The sequence below is a fragment of the Melospiza georgiana genome, chromosome 28 (genome assembly GCF_028018845.1).
Source record: "Melospiza georgiana isolate bMelGeo1 chromosome 28, bMelGeo1.pri, whole genome shotgun sequence".
Taxonomy (NCBI): Eukaryota; Metazoa; Chordata; class Aves; order Passeriformes; family Passerellidae; genus Melospiza; species Melospiza georgiana.
In genome coordinates, this window is record NC_080457.1 from 1,864,331 (window position 1) to 1,888,312 (window position 23,982).

Genomic DNA, 23,982 nt, shown 5'->3' on the forward strand with positions numbered 1-23,982 from the left:
CCCCCTGTCCCCACCGTGCTCTTCTGGCACAGCCAGCCCTTGGCACATGTACCCCCTGCCCGCCTCGGGGGTGCTCAGGTACCCCCCAACTCCGCTGGGCTCGGGGAAACTGAGGCACGGCCGAGCTCCCGCCCTTCCCAGGGGCGTTTTCCTGCAGGGACCCCCCAGTCCTGCCCTGCATGAAGCAGGAGGAGCCCAATGGTGGCATCTCCACATCACTGCCACCCTTCCAGTACATCCTGTGTGCCCCGAGACCCCCACCCAAACACTCCCCACTCACTCAGGAGCTGCCCCATGCAGGAATTGGATTTTTCCCCCACCCAGTGATTCCCCCAGCGAGACACAGCTTGGAAAATGGTGTTTATTGGTATTTATAAATATAAACATCAGGAAGAGTCCATTTGAAGACGGATAATTGACTTAAAAGGACACTGTCAAGAAGTTTGAGCTACCTTAATGCTGTCACCCTGGTCTGCAAACAGAAAATAAAATTGCTTTGGGTTCTGTGTTCTGGAGTTTTCCCTGGAAAACTCTGCTCTGTTCCAAAGGGATCAGCCAGCCAAAATCCCGCTCTTCTCTCTCCCCTGCCACAGTAGGAACTAAACAAAAAGTGTTTTGTTTTTATTTTATTTTCCCAGAGTTGTGCAAATCCTGTGATTGCTGGGTGACCCCTCTGCCCGTCCAGTCTGTCACCAGCATCTTCTGCCACCCTGAAACCTGGAGAAAGTTCTGGAAACGAAGGCGCCCGAGGAGAGGGGGAGAATCCACAGCGCTAAAGAGGATTTGAATAAATATAAGGGATTAAAAGCCACCTACAGGAGGGCATTGACAGTGTCCTTTTAACCACAGCAGCCTGGAGGTGCTCCCAGGCTGGGGGACATGAAGGGGTACAGCTCCTGCTGGGAACAGCTCATTGTCCTTTTGGAATTCCTGGTGGGAAAATGGGAAAATCCCCCCCCCATGCCCAGCCCCTACACAGCCACTCCTGCTGCTGCAGCTGCTCCTGCCCCACCAGGAGATTCCTCAGCACCCAGGGGAAGCCAAACCCTTCAACACAGCGCCGAGACAGCGGGAACGACGGACACGGAGCCACAGACCTGTCCCTTCAACCCTTGGGATCTGCCCAGCAGTTCCACCCTGGGATTTCATCCCCCCAAAAAAGCAGCCAGCAAAGCCTCCCTGTCCCCCCCAGAGCTGGGCCTGGCACATCCAGAGCCCATCCAGGGCTCCACACTTACCTGGGCAGGTGGGGAGGGCAGGAAGGGCCCCCACGGGCACTGAGGGAGGATCCCAGCCCTGCTCCATCAGGGAATCCTTAATTATTTCTTCATCAGGGCAACAAACAAAAAAGCTCTACTTGGCTTTTCCTTGGGGGAGGATGGAGGGATGGGACAGGAGGAGGGAACTCACAGTCCTTGGAACACGGGCTGGGACTTTCTCCCTGTGCTGAGAATTATATATTTGTATATATATTATTCCCTGTGTGGAGGATTCTGTCCTTGTCATTGGGATAAAACCTGGATTTGGGATGAGTTTGGACACCCAATCCCTGATTATCCAGCCTGGGGTGCAGCTCCCTGTGCTCCTTTCAAATCTTCCTGACAGCTCATCACAGGCTCAGGCTTCTCCTGGGAAAAAATTCCTAATGGATTTGCTGGGAAATCTCAATAAATGACTGAATTTGGAAGAAAAATTTGGGCAAAAGCCTTTAAAAAAAAAAAAAAAAAAGGCAGGATTTGGGGAGGGTAAAATATGTGGAATTAGAAATTCCAAGGTCCATCACAACAATCGTGAGCGTGCTCAGGTGGGAGCAGGGAAGCACAGGGGAAATCCTGGATCCCAGGGAAATCCTGAACCACAGGGAAATCCTGGATCCCAGAGGGAAATCCTGGATCCCAGGGAAATTCTGGATCCCAGAGGGAAATCCTGGATCCCAGGGAAATCCTGAACCACAGGGAAATTCTGGATCCCAGAGGGAAATCCTGGATCCCAGGGAAATCCTGGCTCAGCAGCTGGTGTTTCATTCCCTTACTGACAAACGGACATGGAACTCGTTGGGGTTTTCAGATTTGTTGGGATTTTCATGTTTTGTTTGAGTTTTCAGATTTTGTTGGGGTTTCCAGGTTTTGTTGGGGTTCTCAAGTTTTGTTGGGGTTTCCAGGTTTTGTTTGGGTTTCCAGGTTTGTTGGGGTTCTCAGGTTTTGTTTGAGTTTTCGGGTTTTTGTTTGGGTTTTCAGGTTTTGTTCGGGTTTTTAAATTTTGTTTAAGTTTTCCTGCTTTGTCTGGGTTTCCAGGTTTTGTTGTGGCTCTCAGGTTTTGTTGGGCTTCTCAGATTTGCTGGGGATTTCAGATCTTGCTTGAGTTCTCACGTTTGCTGGGGTTTTTCCCTCTGCACAAGGGCGTTCAGCGTGTTCCTCTCCTCTCCCCTCTCCCCACTCCAAGCACCTCCCGGCTCCTTTCCCACCCTCAGCAGCAGCAGCAGCAGCAGCCCCGGTCCCTGCAGGCTGGGAGCCCTCCCCTGGATCGGGCCCTGCTCCCTCGTCCCGCCGGGATCACGGGGGTGTGTGGGGGGCAGCCCAGCCCTGCTCGCTGGGGGCGCTTCTCCTCCAAGGTTCTGGAGATCCGGGGGTCCCCGGGCGCGCTTCCAGCCCCATCCGGTGTCATAGGATGATGCAGCATCTGCAGAAGCGCTGCCGGCTGCCGCCCACCGACGGCGGGGGGGTCACCGGGGCGAAGTAGGCGTGGACTTTGATGTTGGGCAGGTGGGTCTGCGGGGGAACGCGGGCATGGCGGGGCTGGCATCGGAAATGGGAACCTCGGCTCCCTGCCCTGGTGGCGCTCACAGGGGGCCCGGGGTGAGGGAGGGAGCTGATGGTTCTCACAGCTCTTCTGAGGGGGAGAACCAGGGGATGGGAGCTCGGCCCTCCCTGTGGGTGAACGCCCCACACACATTCCAGATCCTCCTCATGGATAAACCGCCACAGTCCCAGCTCCTCCCTGCGGATAAACCCTCCCCATCCCAGCTCCTCCTCATCCCTATGGATAAACCCTCCAGATCCCAGCTCCTCCTCATCCCAGCTCCTCCCCATCCCAGATCCTCCCTATGGATAAACCCTCCTCATCCCAGCTCCTCCCCATGGATAAACCCTCCCCATGGATAAACCCTCTCCGTGGATAAACCCTCCCCACGAATAAACCCTCCCCATGGATAAACCCTCCTCATGGATAAACCCTCCCCACGAATAAACCCTCCCCATGGATAAACTCTCCCCATGGATAAACCCTCCCCATGAATAAACCCTCCCCATGGATAAACCCTCCCCATGAATAAACCCTCCCCATGGATAAACCCTCCCCATGAATAAACCCTCCCCATCCCAGCTCCTCCCCGTGGATAAACCCTCCCCATCCCAGCCCCTCCCAATCCCAGCTCCTCCCCATGGATAAACCCTCCCCATGGATAAACCCTGCCTATCCCAGCTCCTCCCCATGGCCGAACCCTCCCCATCCCAGCCCCTCCCCATCCCAGCTCCTCCCCGCCCCAGCTCACCCTGAGTCTCTTGATCCCGGCCCGCGTGATCTGCTGGCAGTCGTACAGTTCTATCCTCTCGAGGCTGTGGCAGCTCTTGAGGTGCTCCAGGGAGGCGTCGGTGATCAGGGGGCAGTTGTCCAGCTCGATCACCTCCAGCCGGTCGTGGGCGCAGGCGCCGTTGCCCAGGTGACGGATGCCATCGTCCGTGATCAGCTCGCAGTGGGATAAACTCTGTCCCCAAACACAGGGGTTACACTCTGTCCTGAGACAGAGGGGTTAAACTCTGTCCTGAGACAGAAGGGTTAAACTCAGTCCCCAAACACAGGGGTTAAACTCTGTCCTGAGACAGAGGGGTTAAACTCTGTCCCCAAACACAGGGGTTAAACTCTGTCCTGAGACAGAGGGGTTAAACTCTGTCCTGGGACAGAGAGGTTAAACTCTGCCCTGAGACAGAGGGGTTAAACTCTGTGCCCACACAAAGGGGTTAAACTCTGTCCCCAGAGGGATTAAACGCTGTTCCCAGACAGAGGGGTTAAATTCTGTCCCCAGAAGGGTTAAACTCTGTCCCCAAACACAGGGGTTAAACTCTGTCCCTAAACAGAAGGGTTAACTCTGCCCTGAGACAGAAGGGTTAAACTCTGTGCCCACACAAAGGGGTTAAACTCTGTCCCCAGAGGGATTAAACTGTTCCCAGACAGAGAGGTTAAACTCTGTCCCCAGAAGGGTTAAACTCTGTCCCCACACAGAGGGCTGTGGATTTTCAGGGGGATTCACCTGCCAAGTCCCCCAGGAGGAAGCAGGGCCTGAGGCAGGAGCTGGAGCTGCCTCTGCTGAGGGCTGACTGCACTGCAGAGCCCACAGCCCCCAGGACAGCATCCCTCAGGGCACAACCCCCGGGGGGACAGAGCCCAAACCCCCAGAGATTCAGCCCCAAAGGCACTGAGCACTCCAAATTCCCAGAGATTCAGCCCCAAAGGCTTCCCAAAGGCACTGAGAACTCCAAATTCCCAGAGATTCAGCCCCAAAGGCTTCCCAGGGGCACTGAGCACTCCAAATTCCCAGAGATTCAGCCCCAAAGGCACTGAGCACTCCAAATTCCCAGAGATTCAGCCCCAAAGGCTTCCCAGGGGCACTGAGCACTCCAAATTCCCAGAGATTCAGCCCCAAAGGCACTGAGCACTCCAAATTCCCAGAGATTCAGCCCCAAAGCCTTCCCAAGGCACTGAGCACTCCAAACCCCCAGAGATTCAGCCCCAAAGGCACTGAGCACTCCAAATTCCCAGAGTTTCAGCCCCAAAGGCACTGAGCACTCCAAATTCCCAGAGTTTCAGCCCCAAAGGCATTGAGCACTCCAAATTCCCAATGTTTCAGCCCCAAAGGCACTGAGCACTCCAAACGCCCAGAGATTCAGCCCCAAAGGCTTCCCAAAGGCACTGAGCACTCCAAATTCCCAGAGATTCAGCCCCAAAGGCCTCCCAGGGGCACTGAGCAGGTTCCTGACCCACAGACAGACTGACAGCTCCTGAGCAGGCAGATCCCACCTGGAATTCTGCTCCTGGGACAACCCCCACAACCCCTCTCCTGTGGGTGGGATTCCTGCAAGCAGCAGGGATGGGGTAAGAGGCTCCTCAGGGTCAGGTCTGCAGCAGAATTCTTCCAGCTGTGAAGTCAGGGAGTGTTTGAAATCCCTTTGTTTGGAGGCAGGAAATGCTGGAAGTGTCCCCTGGGATACTCACCAGGACCTGCAGCCGTGGACAGTGTATGGAAAGCTGGATTAGTGTGCTGTCTGTAATCTGGAAAAGAAGGAAAAACCCTTTCATTTTGGTGCTGGGCACAAGGATTTGGTTTATTTTTTCCTTTCTACCAAAGCAAAACTGCAGGATTTTCCCTAATCCTTAAGATTTCCCCACAGCCCCTCATGGAAATCTCCTCCTGGCCCTGGAGAACTGAGGTGCAGAGGCATCACAGGATTGTTTTTAACTTCCTTAAGGAGCTGAAATCAGCTCCCAAATGTGTCCCAAACGCTCCTCTGGAAGGACAAGGAGGGCTCAGATTCCCTCTGAACACCCTACAGATTGCCCAGCTCCTGGTTTTCTTCAGGAAGAAGGAATTCCCACAAAGATTCCCAATCCCAAACCCACAGGAGCTGCCTGGGATGGATTTGTGCCCTGCCCTGGTTTTCTTCAGGAAGAAGGAATTTCCACAAAGATTCCAAATCCCAAACCCCCACAGGAGCTGCCTGGGATGGATTTGTGCCCTGCCCAGTTCCTGATTTTCTTCAGGAAGAAGGAATTCCCACAAAGATTCCCAATCCCAAACCCCCACAGGAGCTGCCTGGGATGGATTTGTGCCCTGCCCAGTTCCTGATTTTCTTCAGGAAGAAGGAATTCCTACAAAGATTCCCAATCCCAACCCCACAGGAGCTGTCTGGGATGCATTTGTGCCCTGGCTCAGCTTTGCTTCTCCCTTTTTAGGGTTCATTCCCAATCCCTTCCTGCCTGGGCTGGTGTCATTCCCTCTTTATATCCCAAGTTTCTGCCCAGGACAGGGGTCCAGCTGTTTCCAGAATCCCAATCCCATTCCCTTTTTCTCAAGCTCAACAATTTCCAACCCACCCTTGGGCTTGGAAGTTTTTTCATGGAATTTTGAGTCAATTCCACCCTTTTCCCTAAAAATGCTTCAGCCCAGTTTCATTTCAATCATTGCTGTTTCACAATTTTCCCCATAGTTTTCCATTATTTTTAGCAAGACGAGATTTTTCTCTGGGGATTTCCCTCAAAAATCTGGGATTTTTCTCTCACAAATCCATTTTTTTCACCCAGGATCTCTCAGTATTAAATATTTCTTATTTACAGCAGTATTCCCATGGATTCAAAACTAAGGATAAAACCTCATTCCCATCATTTTCCTCTCCAAATCCAGCCTTCCCACTCAGGATTCCACATTAAATCCTGATTTGGAGAAAATCACTTTAATTTTCCACCAATTTTCAACACTGCAGCAAGAGAAACAGCCTGAGGTGGCATTCCTACCTGGACACACTCTTCCAGATCCATTTTTTCAAGCTCATGGCAATTCTAGGAATAAAGAGAATTCCAAACACCCATGGTGAGTGTAAAGCCCAGACAGAAAATAAAAATATATAAAAATTATAAATAATGGAGATATAAATAATAGAAATACATTATGTTGTAAATATAAATAGTATAATTAAATGTAATATTATAAATACAAATATAGAAAAACAATAAATAGAAATATAAGCACACAATCAAATATAAAAATCAAAATTAAATATAAATATATAAATACATACAGTATTAAAAAAATATAAATATATATTATATATAATATATATATTATTACATAGATATATAATATGTATAATATATATAATATATATAATTATATATATAAATTATATATATAATTTAATATATATAATTCAATTTATATATATTATATTAAATATATAAATATATATTATATCTATAATATATATAATATATATTATATATAATATATAATATATATAATTATATATAATCATATATATATTATATATTATATATATATTATATTATATATAAATATATAAATTATATAAAATATAAATACAACTATAAATTATAATTATAAATACAAATATAGATTAACTACCACGAAGACAGTTTGCTTTAAAAATTAAAGAAAGTGTCTCTTCATGAAATAGCACAACTGGAAGGAAAGTTTACAAAGCTTCTGAAGGATAATAAAGGAAATTTCACTCATTTAAGGAATTTTTTAATCATGGAGAGTAAAGGGAGTTAAATTTAGACAAACCAGTAAAGTTTATAACTAAAACATTTAACATTTCCTCTTGTTTGGATACAAACCCTCCCAGGCGTGAGAGCCAGGACGAAGCCAAAGATCCCATAAAACTGAATTTTTGGACCTTAAGCTTCCAACTAAATTCCAAGCTTCCCCAAACCTGCTGGGGTGTTTTTTTTTTGGTTTTTTTTTTTTTGCCATGAAAAGAAAGGAAAAGCAGGAGGGGAAGGAGGAGAAGGAGGAGGAGGAGCAGGGCCCTTACCCTGGCCAGGGTGGTGAAGCCCACGTCGGTCAGCTGCGAACACCGCGCCACTTCCAATATTCTGCAGGACACAAGGAAAGAGCCATGGGGGAGCCCCCAGAGGCCAGGAGAGGGCTGGGAATGACCTCAGGAGAGCCCCCCCAGTCCCACCCCATGCCCAGGGGACACAGGGATGTGTCAGGGACACCCCACGTCCCCATGGAGCTGCTCTGGGGGCTGACACCTCCGTGGGAAGGAATTCTGATGTTGGAGCTCTCTTTCCATGCTGGACACACATGGAAAGCTCATCTGCCTCAGGGGAAAATCCTGCTCCAAGGCAGAAGCTCTGCTCTGGAGTTCTGGATGCTGAGAATTTTAGGTTTTCTGTGCTGACAAACACACAGAACACTGCATTTGAGCTGAGGTTGTGGAGAAAGCTGCCAAAATTCATTGATAGCACTGGGATTGTGGTGTGGAGTTGGTTAGAAATGTGTAACAGCACAGGGTGGAAAAACAGAGTTTGGAGTTTAGAATATAGTAATAAATATGAAGCAAGATGGAGGTTTTAGGGTGGAGACAGGTTGTTCTTCTTCCTTCCTCTCCATGGGTTTGGGTGGTATTTTGTAATCGGAGAGAAAACTCCACATTGCAGACTTTGAGTGATCAGTTACTGGGTTAAAAGGGAAAATAATTAAGGTGTCACTTCTTAATTTGAAATAAATATGAAGCAAGATGGAGGTTTTAGGGAGGAGATAGGTTGTTCCTCTTCCTTCCTCTCCATGGGTTTGGGCAGTACTTTGTAACTGGACAGAAAAATCCACAGTGCAGACTTTGAGTGATCAGTTACTGGGTTAAAAGGGAAAATAATCTAGGTGTCAGTTGTTAATTTGAAATAAATATGAAGCAAGATGGAGGTTTTAGGAAGGAGGCAGGTTGTTCCTCTTTACCTTCTTCTTCCTTCCTCTCCATGGGTTTGGGTGGTATTTTGTAATTGGAGAGAAAACTCCACATTGCAGACTTGGAGTGATCAGTTATTGGGTTAAAAGGGAAAATAATTTAGGTGTTTCTTAATTGGATATTTTAGCCTTAAAAGGCCTTGTAACCAGAGATTGTTGGCCATTTTGTGCCTTGCTAATGAAAGACTGCAGAACTCACTGCTGTGAGATTATAACCCTGATAATAAACAATAAACCCCTGAGTTTAAACCTGAACCATCATCCCAAGTGCCTTCAATCCTGACCCCAACAGAGGTAGAAAACAAAAGCTGAAAACTGGAATTCCTCCTCTGGAATTTGGGGTAGGATTTGTCCTGGTTGAGTTTCTGCACCCCTGTAAAGCTTCACCCAATCCCAAACTTCCTTCATGGACACACACGGAGCCTGTGGGCACCACGCTGGGAGCTCTTTTAAACCCCAAGAATTTGGGGACAACCCAAAAAATCACAACCACCTGGAAAAAAAGCTCAGAATGGGAAAACCTTTGGGGGTGAAATGGCTCAGGGACCACCTGGAGCCTCTGCTGAGAGTGTTCCATGGGGGAAGTGGTGTTAGAACTCACCGGAGGCGTGGGCAGTTCTGTCCCAGGGCGTTGAGGATGGCATCAGTGATGTTGGAGCAGCCAGAAGCACACAGGGACTGCAGCTTGTGGCAGCCCCTGCAGATGGTGATGAGCCCATCATCTGTGATTTGCTGCAGGGGAAAGCACAGCTGCCTCAATCCAGGTTGGATTTGCCTCTCCCAATTCCAAATTCCGGCTCGTTTTGGCCCAAAAGATGTTATGGAAATCTTTCACTCCAAAATTGTTATGGGAATGTTTTGACCCCAAAATTGTTATGGGAATGTTTCACCCCAAAATTGTTATGGGAATGTTTTGACCCCAAAATTGTTATGGAGAAGCAGCAGAAAGAGGATAAACCTTGCTGGATTTGGGAATTTCAGGGAAGGGATTTGGAGGGAAATGATTTGGAGCTGGACCCAGTGAGGGATGGGGGAAGGTGCTGGGAGTCTTGTAAGGCTTTCTAATTCCTGCTTGGAAAGACACAGGGGGTCTGTACATCCCTGTCCCTGAGCACAGGGGGTCTGTCCATTTGTGCTCCTGGACATGGGGGTCCATTCAATCCCACCCTGAACATGGGGAATCCATTCAACCCCACCCCTGGACACAGGGGGCTCATCCATGCCTCTCCCTCTGTCGGACTCTAACAGCACAGACAGAGAGCCCACGCCAAAAATGTGTGTTTATGCCAAAAAAATAAACCTATTTTTTGGCATAAACACACATTTTTGGCACTGCAGAGCTGCTTGAGGGCCTTTCTGTGCACAGCAGAAGTGCCTTTGTAGGCTCAGCTCTGCAGAGGGACCAGAGGAGAGGCCTGGCAGAACCAGCCCAGCCTGATGGGAAGGATTTTTCCAGCTCATCCCACAGAGAAGCTCAGAGGGAAGAGAGAAACACCCCTGAGACAGCAAAGGTGTGGGGCTCAGTGCCCCTGAAGTGCCAGCAAGGAGCTGCTGGTGCCCAGAGCCCCGTGGGCAGGGGATGGAGAACATTCCATGAGGGAATCCTGGGCACTGCCACTCACCAGGCAGGTCTGCAGGTTCAGGGTCACCAGCTCAGGACAGTGGGCACCAATGAACTTGAGGGCCTCGTCCTCCAGCTGGAAAAGAAAGCACAGGGATGGGAACTGGGAGCACTGGGATCCAGGAATTAAAGCTGGGACAGCAGGGGATGGGGATTTCCTCTGGGCAGGAGGGAAATGCAGCACAGGAGCAGCAGCACCAGGAGTGCTCCTGCTTTTTACCAGAGCAGCCAGAGCAAAGGACTGCCACGAAACCTCCTCAGCCCATGGATCACAGTGACCCCCTCCAAAGGATCAGTGGCAAAAGGAAAACTGGGATAAAAAGATTCTCCAGCTCCACAAGTGATTTATTCCCTGTCCCACTCCTCAGGGCTACTGAAAAACTTCCACCCCAGCACCTGATCTCCAACATCATGGGGATTTTAGAGAAGGGAATAACCCAAAGCCCTGAATTTCCATGCCCACACCCTGAGGAGCAGCAGGACACCCCATTTGTGGCCACTGTCACCTTTGCAGCTGTACCTGGGTGCAGCCCTTGAGGGACAGGGCCCGGAGCCCCCCGCAGCCCCGCACCAGCGCCTGGATCCCATCCTTGGTCACTTGGTCACACCAGGAGATGATGAGCTGTTCCAGCAGCGGGCATCCCTCGCTGGGGACACAGGGACACACAGGGAAAGCCTCAGGAGAAATCCTGCTCCGAGCCAGAAGCTCTGCTGATCCCATTTCTGGGAGCCAGCAGGGGACACCAGGCAAAGCCCAGCTCCACAGGGAGGCTCTGCAGGGAATGCTGGAGGATCTCAGAGGTCTTTTCCAGCCTTAATGGTTCCAAAATTCCACGGAAAAATCCCTGCTGCCAGCTCCTACCTGAGTGCTTTCAGGGACAGGTTGGTGATGGAGGTGCAAGAAGCCAAATCCAGGTGCCTGAGTTTGGAGCAGAACTTGCTGAGGCTGGTGCAGGTGCTGGAAGAGACACAGGGGGACAAGTCCTGCAATGGATTCATGCCAGGGCACAGAATTCCCATGGGATGGGCAGGGTGGGTGAGGATGGAACCCAGAGCAGCTGTGGCTGCCCCTGGATCCCTGGCAGTGCCAAGGCCAGGCTGGATGGGGTTTGGAGGAAGGTGTCCATGCCATGGCAGGGGTCATTAATGGCATTAATGACCCCCTGACAGGGGTCCTGAGAGGGGAATTAATGGGATTTAAGGTCCTCCCAAGCCAAACCATTCCATGATTCCATGGAAAAGCTGCCCCAACTCCCAGGCCTGGGATTTTGGCAGCCAAGGAAGAGTTTGACTCACGCGTCCGTGATCTTGGTGCAACCATTGAGGTTCAACACTTCGATGTTCCTGCAGTTCTGGGCAAAGGTCCTGGGGTGAGGGAAAGGGAAAATATTGGGAATTCCTGGGGGTTTGTGACACGTCAGAATAAAGGTTTACAAACCTGACTCAAGGAGGAAACAGAAAATCAAGAAGGAAATCAAGAAGAAAACCAAGGAAATCAAAAGAGTCAAGGAAGAAGAAAGGAATTAAGAAAATCAAGGAGTAAATCAGGATGAAAATCAGGATGAAAATCAGAATTAAGATCAAGAAAAGAATCAAGGAAGAAATGTTAAATTTATATAATTATAAATTTATAAATAAATATATTTATATATTGATGCATTTATATATTGATATATTGATATATCTATATAGAAATGTTAAATTTGTATATTTATAAATTAATATATTTATATATAAATATATTTATATATTGATGCATTTATATATTGATATATTTATATATTTATATATTTATATATCTCTATAGAAATGTTAAATTTATATATTTATAAATTTATATATTTATATATAAATATATTTATATATTCATGCATTTATATATTGATATATTGATGCATTTATATATTGATATATTGATGCATTTATATGTTGATATATTGATATATTTATATATTTATATATTTATATATCTATATAGAAATGTTAAATTTATATATTTATAATTTCATATATTTATAAATTCATATATTTATATATAAATACATTTATCTATTGATGTATTGATATATTGATATATCGATATATTGATATATTTATATATCTATATAGAAATGTTTAATTTACATATTTATAAATTTATATATTTATATATAAATATATTTATATATTGATGCATTTATACATTGATCTATTGATCTATTGATCTATTTATATATTTATATATCTCTATAGTAATGTTAAATTTATATATTTATAAAGTCATATATTTATATATAAATATATTTATATATTGATGCATTTATAGATTGATATATTGATATATGGATATATTGATATACTGATATATCTATATAGAAATGTTTAATTTACATATTTATAAATTTAACTTATTTTAAGTTAGACATAACTTAAAACAACTCGTAGCTAAACGTGGAAATGGAGATTTTTCAGCGGTACCTTAAGGCGTTGTCCCCCACTCCCTGGCAGCCGCGCAGGCTCAGCTTCCGCAGGAATCCCCCACATCTCTTGGAGATGTTCTCCACCACCCGGCCCTGGGGAGACACAGCAGCCACCTGAGAACCCCCCAGAACCTTCTGCACATCAACAACAATTTGTTATTGAGGGGAAAAAAAAGGTGCTGAGGGGAGAAAAAAGTGGGCTGAGGGAGGGAGGGAGAATGATTCAGCTTCTGAAGATGGAGAGACAAGGAGAAATCGCCTAAAGCAAAGCAGATAAAGCATTTTGAGGAATTTTCTCTATTTTGGAGCTCCTGGACAGACTCTCCAAGCTCACAGACTCCCCAAGGGTCTCCAACTCTCCAAGTTCACTACACCCCAGATTTCCAAGCACAGCCAAGGGATAAACTCCAGTTTCTGAGCAGAACCAGCCCATGAGTTCTGCCCCTGCAGGAAAAGAGATTCAACCATTTGTGCCTCCAGAGGTCCAGAAATTACAAACACATTTTGAATTTCAAATCTGGACCCAAAGACCCCATTACAGCCAGGATTTACCTTTCCCCTGGGACCAAAGGGCAAAACCACTGGAGAATATTTGCACCAGAAACTCCTGCCCAAATCACCTTCACTTCAATTTCCATTTTTGATATTAAAGATACAAATATTTTAGGCCATGACTCAACACACATTCAGCCCTCATAGTGCAAGGAGCAATAGCTTAAATTCTCTTCCATACAAGCAGAAGTTTTCCCCCCAAAAAAGTACATTTTATACTAATTTCTGTTTTCAGAACAGACAAAAACGATTTTCCTTCCATTACAACCCTTAAGTCTTGCTAGGGGTACAGAATTCTGTCCATTTTCAAAAGCTGAATGGATTGCCAAGACTTGAAAAACTCCCTCAAGCTGAAGAACTGAAATTAATGATTTCTATCTCCAGGGAAGGTAGAAAGGGTTACACTGGGAGTATTAATCCATTCTAGAGTGTAATTACATTTGAACAAGAAAAAAAAATGAGTTTGTATGTCACTTAATTATACCTCAATATCCCTCTGGAAATCAAACAGGTCAATTCGCTGCCAGTTACTGCCATCCAGGGCCAGAACATTCCATGCCTTTATCAGGGGAAAAAAATGTAAATGTGTGGTTAATATGGAAAAAAAATTAAAAAAAGGTCAGTGGGGACCTAATCACAATTTGTTCCTTTGAGAAATAACATTCTGTCCCAGGTGGGGAAGCTACAGGTAATTGCAGGCACCAGGAGCTTGGTGCCCTCAAAATTCAGAATTTTGAGCCCCCAGCCAGGGAAGAGGTGCCCTGGCTGCTTCTATTCCCTGGGAGGTGCAGGAATTTCACATTCCTGGCTGGAATTTCCTCCCCAGCACCTCAGAGGACACCTGGGCACAGGTGAGTCCCCCCACAGGGTTTGGGTTTGGTTTAAATCACCAAAATCTGCCGTGGTTCCTGCTCCAAAGGAGAGGCAGGAACTCAGAGTTGGCTGCTGTGTCCTCAGGTGAATTTAAAGTTTCAGTTACATCACCAAGGTAAACAAGGGGAGTTTTTAATAACCAGGAGGCAGCACTGTGCAAGAGCCAGGGGTAAACACAGGGGGATTTTTCCACCCCAAATCCCACAGAGCAGCAGTTTTTGGGCAGGAGTTAGTGCAGAGTTACAACAGATGACAAAACTGAGCATAAACTGATTTTTTTGGGGGGGTTTAAACCTCACTGCTGATGTTTGTTTGAAGGTCTGGGTATGGCCAGAGAAAAGCAGTGGGGCTGCATCATTCCATGGGCAGTGCAGGGAACGTTCCAGAAGCTTCCTGCACATCCCTGCAGGAACTGCCCGTGCTGTGCCATGGAACAGGGGCTGGCACGGGCCAGGAGAACACCCTGACATTGGCAAAGGATCCCTGGGAGCCCATTCTGCCAACTGCAATGCCCAGACACGACACAGAGTAATTTTTAAATACAAATAACAGTGTTTAAGCTTTTTTTTTTTTTTTTTTTTTTGTGCTTAGAGAATTAAATCAGTGGTGGCTGAGGTTTGGAGCCAGGACTGATGGGTTTGTGCAGGTGTCACCCAGGCAGGATGGTGACAGCACCCCAACACCTTCCCTGCATCACCACCCTGGCAGTCACCAGACACTGGCAGGGAAAAGAAATAAATCTGAATAAATCTGGCAGCTCCAGAAAATTGAACCTTCCAGTCCAGCTGGAGGAATTCCCCTCCCAAGCAAATAATCCAAGCTGGGTTAATCCAATTCCAACCCCTCACTTTATTTCCATTCTTACTCCAACTACATCCAAGGAGAAAATGAAATTTCATTGACTGTGCAGCATCTCTGTGAATTCAAATTTCCACCAAAACCCACAGGATGGCATTTTGGGCTCATCCCATGTTGCAGGGAGCAAAACCCAGAATGAGGGGAGAGTTCTGGGCAAAACATCAGGCCCTGCCCTTTGTACCTGGGACACTGGCAAATGCTGCTCCAGCTTGGAATTCCCCCTCACTGGCGCTATGGGAATTTTCCAGGACTTCCAGGGGACACTAAATAACCTCAGCTGAGTGGCACAAAGCTCCCTGGGCAGGGAGGATTGTCACCCAAATGCAACATCCTGTTCAAATCCACCAGGAAGGAGGAAGGTTCTTACCCTGGAAACTTGAGCACAACGACACAGAGTGACCACATCCAGGAAAGAGAAAATTCTGGAATAGAAATAAGAGATACTTTATAGGTTATTGATATTTAAAACATAAAGGGACGTGGAAAACAAAAGGGGGGGAGGAAAAACAAAAAAAAAAAAAAGGACTGGGACAGCAGAAGTTCTTTGTGATTTGGCTGAAAGCTGAACTGTGAAAGGAAGTGCAGAGGCAGCAGTTCCTAAATGGAAACAAAACACGGCCATGGAGGCACTGGGGACAGAAACCCCCCAGCCTGGAGTGGGCAGTGCCCCACAGCACTGGCACAGAAACCTCCCAGCCTGGAGTGGGTTCTGCCCCACAGAAATGGGAACAGAAACCTCAAAGCCTGGAGTGGGTTCTGCCCCACAGAAATGGGAACAGAAACCTCCCAGCCTGGAGTGGGCAGTGCCCCACAGCAATGGGAACAGAAATCCCCCAGCCTGGAGTGGGCAGTGCCCCACAGCACTGGCACAGAAACCTCCCAGCCTGGAGTGGGTTCTGTCCCACAGCAATCGGGACAGAAACCTCCCAGCCTGGGCTCCTGCCCCACAGCAATGGGCACAGAAACCTCCCAGCCTGGAGTGGGTTCTGCTCCACAGCACTGGCACAGAAACCCCCCAGCCTGGAGTGGGTTCTGCCCCACAGCAATGGGCACAGAAACCTCAAAGCCTGGAGTGGGCAGTGCCCCACAGCACAGGCACAGAAACCCCCCAGCCTGGAGTGGGTTGTGCCCCACAGCACTGACTGCTCGCCCCAGGGAGCCTGGCAGGAGCCCTCAGGGCATGGAGCACCAGCAGGGCCCTGGGCTGGCTCTGACTCTGCACAGGAGGGAATTGAACACTCCCAACAACTTCAGCAAGAGCTGCCAGAAATGGGCAGTGCCATCCCTCAGTGTGGGCAGTGCCATCCCTCAGTGTGGGCAATGCCATCCCTCAGTGTGGGCAGTGCTGTCCTCACTACCAGCTCTGGAACCAGGGCAGTGCCAGCTCACTCACTACCTCACCTCACTCACCTCACTACCAGCTCCCAAAAGTGGGCAGTGCCATCCTCACTACCAGCTCTGGGATCAGGGCAGGGCCATCCCTCATTACCAGCTCCCAGAAACGGGCAGTGCCATCCATCCTTCATTGTGGGCAGTGCCATTCCTCACTACCAGCTCCCAAAAGTGGGCACTGCCATCCCTCATCCCCAGCTCTGGATCAGGGCAGTGCCATCCCTCACTGTGGGCACTGCTGTCCCTCATGACCAGCTCTAGGATTAGGGCAGTGCCATCCCTCATTCCCAGCTTCCAGAAATGGGCACTGCCATCCCTCATCCCCAGCTCTGGATCAGGGCAGTGCCATGAGAACATTGATGCTAAAGGTATTTTACACTCTCACAAGTGGCAGAGCCAGCTGTGCTCAGCCAGGAGGGACAATGACAATGGGCTTTAATATTTTAATATTTTAATATTTTATCTTCAAATTGAAGGCCACCCAAAAGAGAAGGCAAACGTTGTCAGCCACAAGAATCCTGAGAAGCAGGGATGAAAAAACCCTTCAGAAACACCAAAACTGGGCGAAAAGGATGGAGGGTAAATGCAGATTATTTATGAGAACATGGGTGCTAAAGGTATTTTACACTCTCACAAGGGCAGAGCCAGCTGTGCTTGGCCAGGAGGGACAATGACACCAGCAAGGAGGGACAATGATACTCTGCTTTAAAATTTGAATTTAATATTTTCAACTTGAAGGCCATCTGAAACAGAAGTCAAATGTTGAGAATCCTGAGAAGCAGGGATGGAAAAACCCTTCAGAAACACCAAAACTGGGCGAAAAGGATGGAGGGTAAATGCAGATTATTTATGAGAACATGGGTGCTAAAGGTATTTTGCACTCTCACAAGGGCAGAGCCAGCTGTGCTCAGCCAGGAGGGACAATGACCAATGACACTGTGGTCACTCCTGAGTGCCACCCTGGGCCAGGGCACACCCCAGGACTGCTGGGCTATTTTTGGGACAAAGGAATGACACAGGATTGCCCATCACACCCCACAGCTGGGCGTGCAGGAAGCTCCAGCCCATGGAAAGCTCCCAGTCTGCACCAAGCCATCAATAATGGATAAAATTCAATGGGGTTTCAATGGCATTTGATGGGGTCTGGTCATTCAAACAATGGTGTCCCAAAACAGACGAGGTCAAGGGGAGGGTGGGAGGACATCAAGGTCTCGTTCCCTTCAGGAACAATTATAAATCTGGAGTTTTTGCAAAGATAATACAAGAGTTCAACCACAATGTGCTTGAATATTTTCATTTAATATTTTCAACTTGAAGGCCACCCAAAAGAGAAGACAAATGATGCCAGCTGAGAAGCAGGGATGGAAAAACCCTTCAGAAACACCAATACTGGGGGAAAAGACTGAGCTTCCCAAACAGGAATTAAATCTGGAATTGCAGCAGATTAAATTCTCTCACTGCAAAGGGACTCCCTATCTGTTTGATTTTGTCTGAACAGCTCAGCTCTGCACAATTTGGGTAAAACACACTCACTTTGAGCAATTTGCAGGTTTGGAACATTAATTTTTCCACCCAAACAGGATTCCTGTCCTGCTCACAGCTGCCTGGTGAGCCCTTTGACATATTTTTATTCTTCAGAGTCCACAGTGGAGAAAATAATCCCCAAAATTAACTTTATCACCAAACACTGCTCACAGATGAAGGCAGACTGAGCTTCCCTAATAGGAATTAAATCTGGAATTGCAGCAGATAATATTCTCTCACTGCAAAGGGACTCCCTATGTGTTTGATTTTGTCTGAACAGCTCAGCTCTGCACAATTTGGGTAAAACACACTCACTTTGAGCAATTTGCAGGTTTCAACCTCTTAATCCACTCAGGGGTTTCTAGGACTCCTCACTTTCCCACTGCTGCTCTAATTAGATTAGGGTCAGGACTCTCCTGAAATCCCTGCATGCTCCGAGGTGAGCCAGCTTAGACCTCCAGCTTTCTAAAATTACCAACAGCAATTTGTGCCAGCCAACCCCTCCCACCATCCCAGTTCAATCCCAGTTCATTCCCAGTTCAGCCCTGCTCCCACGGGCTGGGCAGGGGCACGGACACCACGGCCCTGCTGCCAGCTCAGAGCTGCCCATGGGCACGAGGGGATAAATCAGAATGTGGGCATGGCAGTGCCAGGCCTGGGCATGGGCTGGGCACGGAGTTAAAGCTGCTTAGGCCAGGAGAGAGCTGCAAAGTGCCTGCCCTGCCTGTGAGGCAGCAGGAAGAGCTGAATTCCTGCAGGATGATCCTGCTGGGGCCAGGCATGGCCCCATGTGGCCCCATGTCACACTGGCAGTGCCAGCTGCTCCAGGAGGGCAGCACAGACACCTCTGCCAGGGAAATTGGGGCTGGGGGTGGCTGCCAGGCTCAGGGAGGGAAAGCAGCTCTGCAACAGCAGTGGGAATGCAGGGAAAAGGGACGGGATGTTGTGGTAAACGTGTTTTATGGAAAAGCCTTTCCTTGGGATTTTTCCTCCTGAGAAGCTGAGAGGCCTCAGGAACAAAATGCAAACAATGGTTATCAGCAGATAACCACTGCTGTGGGATGCAACAGGTGCATCTGGGATTGGTCTCATGTGGTTGTTTGTAATTAATGGCCAATCACAGTCAGCTGGCTCAGACTCTCTCTCTGAGCCACAAACCTTTGTTATCATTCTTCCCTATTCTACTCTTAGCCAGCCTTCTGATTAAATCCTTTCTTCTATTGTTTCACTACAGTTTTAATATCATATATATGATAAAATAATAAATCAAACCTTCTGAAACATGGAGTCAGATCCTCATCTCTTCCCTCATCCTCAGACCCCTGTGAACACCGTCACAGGATGTCACTCTGGGGACACATCCACAGCTGGAGCCAGCAGGGAGCACGGATTCATTTCCCAGGGAATTCTGCTTTTTGCTGCTTTGGCTCATTGCTGTGTGTGTGTCTGAAGGTCCAGCCAGGATTCATTTCCCAGGGAATTCTGCTTTTTGTTGCTTTGGCTCATTGCTGTGTGTGTGTGAAGGTCCAGCCAGGATTCATATCCCAGGGAATTCTGCTTTTTGCTGCTTTGGCTCATTGCTGTGTGTGTGTGTGAAGGTCCAGCCACCTCCAGAGGTGTCACCACTGCAGGTGCAGCAGTGCCAGGACACGGATTGGTCACCATGCTGGGGCTGGCCCATCCCTGGCAGTGCCCAGTGCCAGGCTGGGCAGGGTTTGGAGCACCCCGGTGTCCCTGCCCATGGCAGGTGGAACCAGACAATCCCTAAGGTCCCTTCCAACCCAAACCATCCCAGGATTCTGTGACCTGCCCATCCTGTCACGCTCTCTGAACATGCAGGACAATGTCCCCACTGCAGGTGGGACACAACAGGATTGTCACTGCTCACCCCAGACACATCAGAGCACCACTCTCCTGGTCCACCCCTGATTTTTAGGGATAACAAAAGCTGCTCTTCTCCTCTTTCACATCCTCCTCCTCTTTATTGTGCCTAAGTGCAGCTTTCACTCCACACCCAGGGGACCCCGAGGCTGGCTGAGAGTGGCCAGAGCAGGGACAGCACTTCACAGAGCAGTGCCCAAACACACCAGCCTTTGTGCTGCACACAGTGCCACCCATTTACAGGAGATCCCTGCACAAACCCCATCCAAGCTTCTCTCTCAAAGGCTGCACTGTCAATGCACAGTAATTAATTTGCACAGTATGCTAACAGTGAATTGCAGCTCTCCAAACCATCACTTATGAGCTTTAAACATTTATCAACTCCTGATTTCCCCTTGGTGCCACCACATCCTGAACAATTCCCTGCTCTCCAGCAGGTTGGGATGACCAGGGACAGCAGGACACAACAGGCACAGACATTTCCAGGACACAGTGGGATCAGGTGGGAAATGCCCACAGGATCAGGTGGGAAATGCCCATGGGATTGGGTGGGAAATGCCCATGGGATTGGGTGGGAAATGCCCATGGGATCGGGTGGGAAATGCCCACGGGATCAGGTGGGAAATGCCCATGGAACCATGTGGGAAATGCCAATGGAACCAGGTGGGAAATGCCCATGGGATCATGTGGGAAATGCCCATGGGATTGGGCGGGAAATGCCCACGGGATCATGTGAGAAATGCCAATGGAACCAGGTGGGAAATGCCCATGGAAGCAGGTGGGAAATGCCCATGGGATCATGTGAGAAATGCCAACGGAACCAGGTGGGAAATGCCCATGGGATTGGGTGGGAAATGCCCATGGAACCGGGTGGGAAATGCCCTTCCAGGTGAAGCACTGAAATTAAAGAGTCATCCCTTCTCCCTGCTCCTCTCATTGCAGAAGTGAGCCAACAGCATTTCCCTGGGTCACACTCCCCTCCACACACACTTCACTGTCACTGAGTGTTGACAGAACCAGCTTCTTGCAGTGTAAGAAATGTTGCTGTTTCCTTTCCCACCTTTTCCCAAAATCCTTTCCCACTTTCCCTCCATCCTCCAGATTTTTCCCTCCATCCTTTCCCACCTTCCCAGGATCTTTCCACCCTTTCCCCCCCACCATTCCCCAGGGGTTTAATTTGGGAATTTTCCCTCCCAGCAGGACAAGAGAAGGACCCAGAATTCCCAGATTTAGCCCAAACTGCTGACACAGACCTTTGACCTGCCTCTGTTTGGCTCTGGCTTTGGGAGTGACCTGATCCAAACTCATGATCTGGGAGCAGAGCAGCAAAATCCTTGATGGAAATACCAACCCACCGGTGTCCAGGGAGGACTCACCGAAGCAGCAGCTCTTTGGGCAGTTTCTTGTTGATTGCAGCTTCATCGTTGTTTGAGAACATCTGCAAACACAAAAAAAAAAGGCAAAATTTAGCCCCAAATCAAGGCAACAAACCCTGATTTACCTCAGGGAAAAAGTGGTTGGTTCATGAGGATGTTTCCAGATATCCCAGGAAATTCCTAGCAGATAAACTTTGTGCTGCAGGCTTTCCAGTTGCTGCATCACAGAAAATCAAAATATTTTAAGAGCACGGTGCAAGGAGGGTCTGTAAATTGAGAGATGAAATAGAAACTGAGATTTGCAGCTGTTGCAGGGAAGTAAATGACAATCAGGATGTGCTTGTGAGCTGGCACTGACTGGAGAGGCTCCCTCAGCACACAGCAAAACTGGGAGGTTTCACAGACCAAACATCTGGCCAAGGAGGGGAAGAAAGGTCCAGAAGGCCAAATATTCACCAAACAGAGCTGGAAGGTGCAGCAGGGTTGGTTTCTGTGATGGAAAAAGTGCCCCAGAATCTTCTCCCAGCCCTCAGGAGCTCTGGGACAAACAGGGCTGATTTTTAAACCACCAAGAATGGTTTAAAGGGAGTTGAGATGTTTGGTGCTGCACAAGGAGGAGGGATAATGCTGGGAAAGCTCAGTGCTGTGCCAAGCAGTGAGGGCAGAGCTGGTGCTGGGATCCCCCCAAATCCAGGGACAACACCTGGTGCACCAAGGAGTCCCAAGGAAAACAGGGAGAAAAGGCTCACACGAAAAATAGAAATAAAAACAGCTCTAAGATTTGGCATTGTCTTGCCAGATTTAGTATTGTCTTGCCATGGGGAAAATCCAGCACCTCCCAAATATCCTGTCCTTGAGCATGGACAAATTCTAGCAGAAAATCCTGGAATTTGGGCTGGCAGCCAGCAGCCTTACAGCTGGAGAAACCTCCCAGTGCATCTCAGAGGCAGAGTTTAAACTCCAAAAATTCACCCAGAGCTTTCAGAACAGAAAACTGGTTTGGAGTTTAAACTCCAAAAATTCACCCAGAGCTTTCAGAACAGAAAAGACTTGTGGAGTTTAAACTCCAAAAATTCACCCAGAGCTTTCAGAACAGAAAAGACTTTTGGAGTTTAAACTCCAAAAATTCACCCAGAGCTTTCAGAACAGAAAAGACTTGTGGAGTTTAAACTGCAAAAATTCACACAGAGTTTTCAGAACAGAAAACTGGTTTGGAGTTTAAACTCCAAAAATTCACACAGAGCTTTCAGAACAGAAAGCTGGTTTGGAGTTTAAACTCCAAAAATTCACACAGAGCTTTCAGAAGAGAAAACTGGTTTGGAGTTTAAACTCCAAAAATTCACCCAGAGCTTTCAGAACAGAAAACTGGTTTGGAGTTTAAACTGCAAAAATTCACACAGAGCTTTCAGAACAGAAAGCTGGTTTGGAGTTTAAACTCCAAAAATTCACACAGAGCTTTCAGAACAGAAAACTGGTTTGGAGTTTAAACTCCAAAAAATCACCCAGAGCTTTCAGAACAGAAAAGACTTGTGGAGTTTAAACTCCAAAAATTCACCCAGAGCTTTCAGAACAGAAAAGACTTTTGGAGCTTGGAAGTTTCATCTCCAAAGTGTCTTGATCCAGACTGGGTGGGCTTTAAACTCCAAAATATTCAAGCTGTGGATGTAGTGCTTCATTTCTGCCATCAGTGCTCGATCCCCCACCTTTCCCAACCTAAAAATCTGAGCTGCCTTCCTGGAGGCAAAGCAAATATTGCACTGCAGAGATCAGTCCCAATGAAGTGACACAGAAATGCAAGGGCTCCATGCAAAGGATGAAGTTGTTTACATCCAACAAGCAGCTCTGAGCAGGGAATTTTCCCTGCAGCCTGTACTTACACAGGGAATTTCATTTAAAAACCCATCCAGTTTAATCTGCATGAAGTCTCCAAGGGAATGGCTGGGGATGCTCTGGAAGGATCAGGAGCAGGATGGGAATGTGGGTGCTGCCCTCCTGCCCCTCTGGCTCCCAACCAGAGCCCTGTCAAGGCAAAATCCTGACTAAGCAGGACAGACAGAAATAGAGGCCAGCCCAAAGGGCTTATTACAGGCTTAATATTCCTAAAAATAGCTGGACAGGCAGGGGGCTGGATGGGCTGCTTGCTTGGGAAAGCTGAAATTGCTGCTGGGATGGAGGAGCTACCTGAGCCCAGGCTGCATTTCCTGGACTTTCATCTTTTTTTTTTTTTTTTTTAATAATCTTTTTTTTTCTTTTTTTTTTTTTTTTGATAATGCTGTTTAACAATGATTGGATCACAGTTTTTTTTCTGCACATGACAATTCAACAAATATTTCAATTCAAATGGTGGGTAACATCCCCGTGCTGTGCTGCACTCAAGGCACTGCTTTATAAGATGAATCTTGGGGATCTTGTAGACTTTATAATTCTGATTCATTTTGTTGTTTCTTTCAACTTATCTAACTATAGATGTTGTTCCAGTGGTTCAGGATGCCTGAAAAAATGAAAGAGTTGATCCCAAACCATTGTCAAGCACTTGTATCTGTTACACTGCAGTCAGCACTTCCCCAATGGATTTTGGTGATATGGAAAAGGGTTCCTTTGAATCCCTCTTTATCATCCATAAAGTGAAGTGTTCTTTGATTTCTTTTTTTTTTTTGTTGTTTTTTTTAATAATATCCTCCAAAACCAGAACACACATAAACACACAGAAATGTCAGATTTTCAGCAGAGGAAAGATAATGCTTGCAGTCTAAAGGATGCTCAGAAGTGGGATGCATTAAATAAAGAGCATTTTTTGGGATACATTAAATAAAGAGCATTTTTTGGGATACATGAAATAAAGAGCATTTTTTGAGGGTTTTTTGAAGCAGCAATGATCCAGATTAAACCCTACAGGAATGGGGGCCT

General features: G+C 47.5%; 1 protein-coding gene across 1 annotated transcript in view; it reads right to left on the minus strand.

Annotated features, from left to right (window-relative positions):
- Nucleotides 1-347: 347 nt before the first annotated feature.
- Nucleotides 348-23,982, minus strand: part of FBXL20 (F-box and leucine rich repeat protein 20) — a 34,102-nt gene continuing 10,467 nt past the window's right edge. Inside the window, exons 2-15 of the mRNA XM_058041814.1 lie at nucleotides 21,076-21,137; nucleotides 15,270-15,324; nucleotides 13,656-13,730; nucleotides 12,618-12,712; nucleotides 11,457-11,525; nucleotides 11,023-11,118; nucleotides 10,681-10,807; nucleotides 10,162-10,236; nucleotides 9,141-9,271; nucleotides 7,605-7,665; nucleotides 6,565-6,609; nucleotides 5,269-5,325; nucleotides 3,551-3,763; nucleotides 348-2,768 (exon numbers count right to left, since the gene is read on the minus strand). Coding sequence (XP_057897797.1) covers nucleotides 2,661-2,768; nucleotides 3,551-3,763; nucleotides 5,269-5,325; nucleotides 6,565-6,609; nucleotides 7,605-7,665; nucleotides 9,141-9,271; nucleotides 10,162-10,236; nucleotides 10,681-10,807; nucleotides 11,023-11,118; nucleotides 11,457-11,525; nucleotides 12,618-12,712; nucleotides 13,656-13,730; nucleotides 15,270-15,324; nucleotides 21,076-21,137 — 1,269 coding nt within the window. The 3' untranslated portion in view covers nucleotides 348-2,660. The remainder of the gene's footprint in view (nucleotides 2,769-3,550; nucleotides 3,764-5,268; nucleotides 5,326-6,564; nucleotides 6,610-7,604; nucleotides 7,666-9,140; nucleotides 9,272-10,161; nucleotides 10,237-10,680; nucleotides 10,808-11,022; nucleotides 11,119-11,456; nucleotides 11,526-12,617; nucleotides 12,713-13,655; nucleotides 13,731-15,269; nucleotides 15,325-21,075; nucleotides 21,138-23,982) is intronic.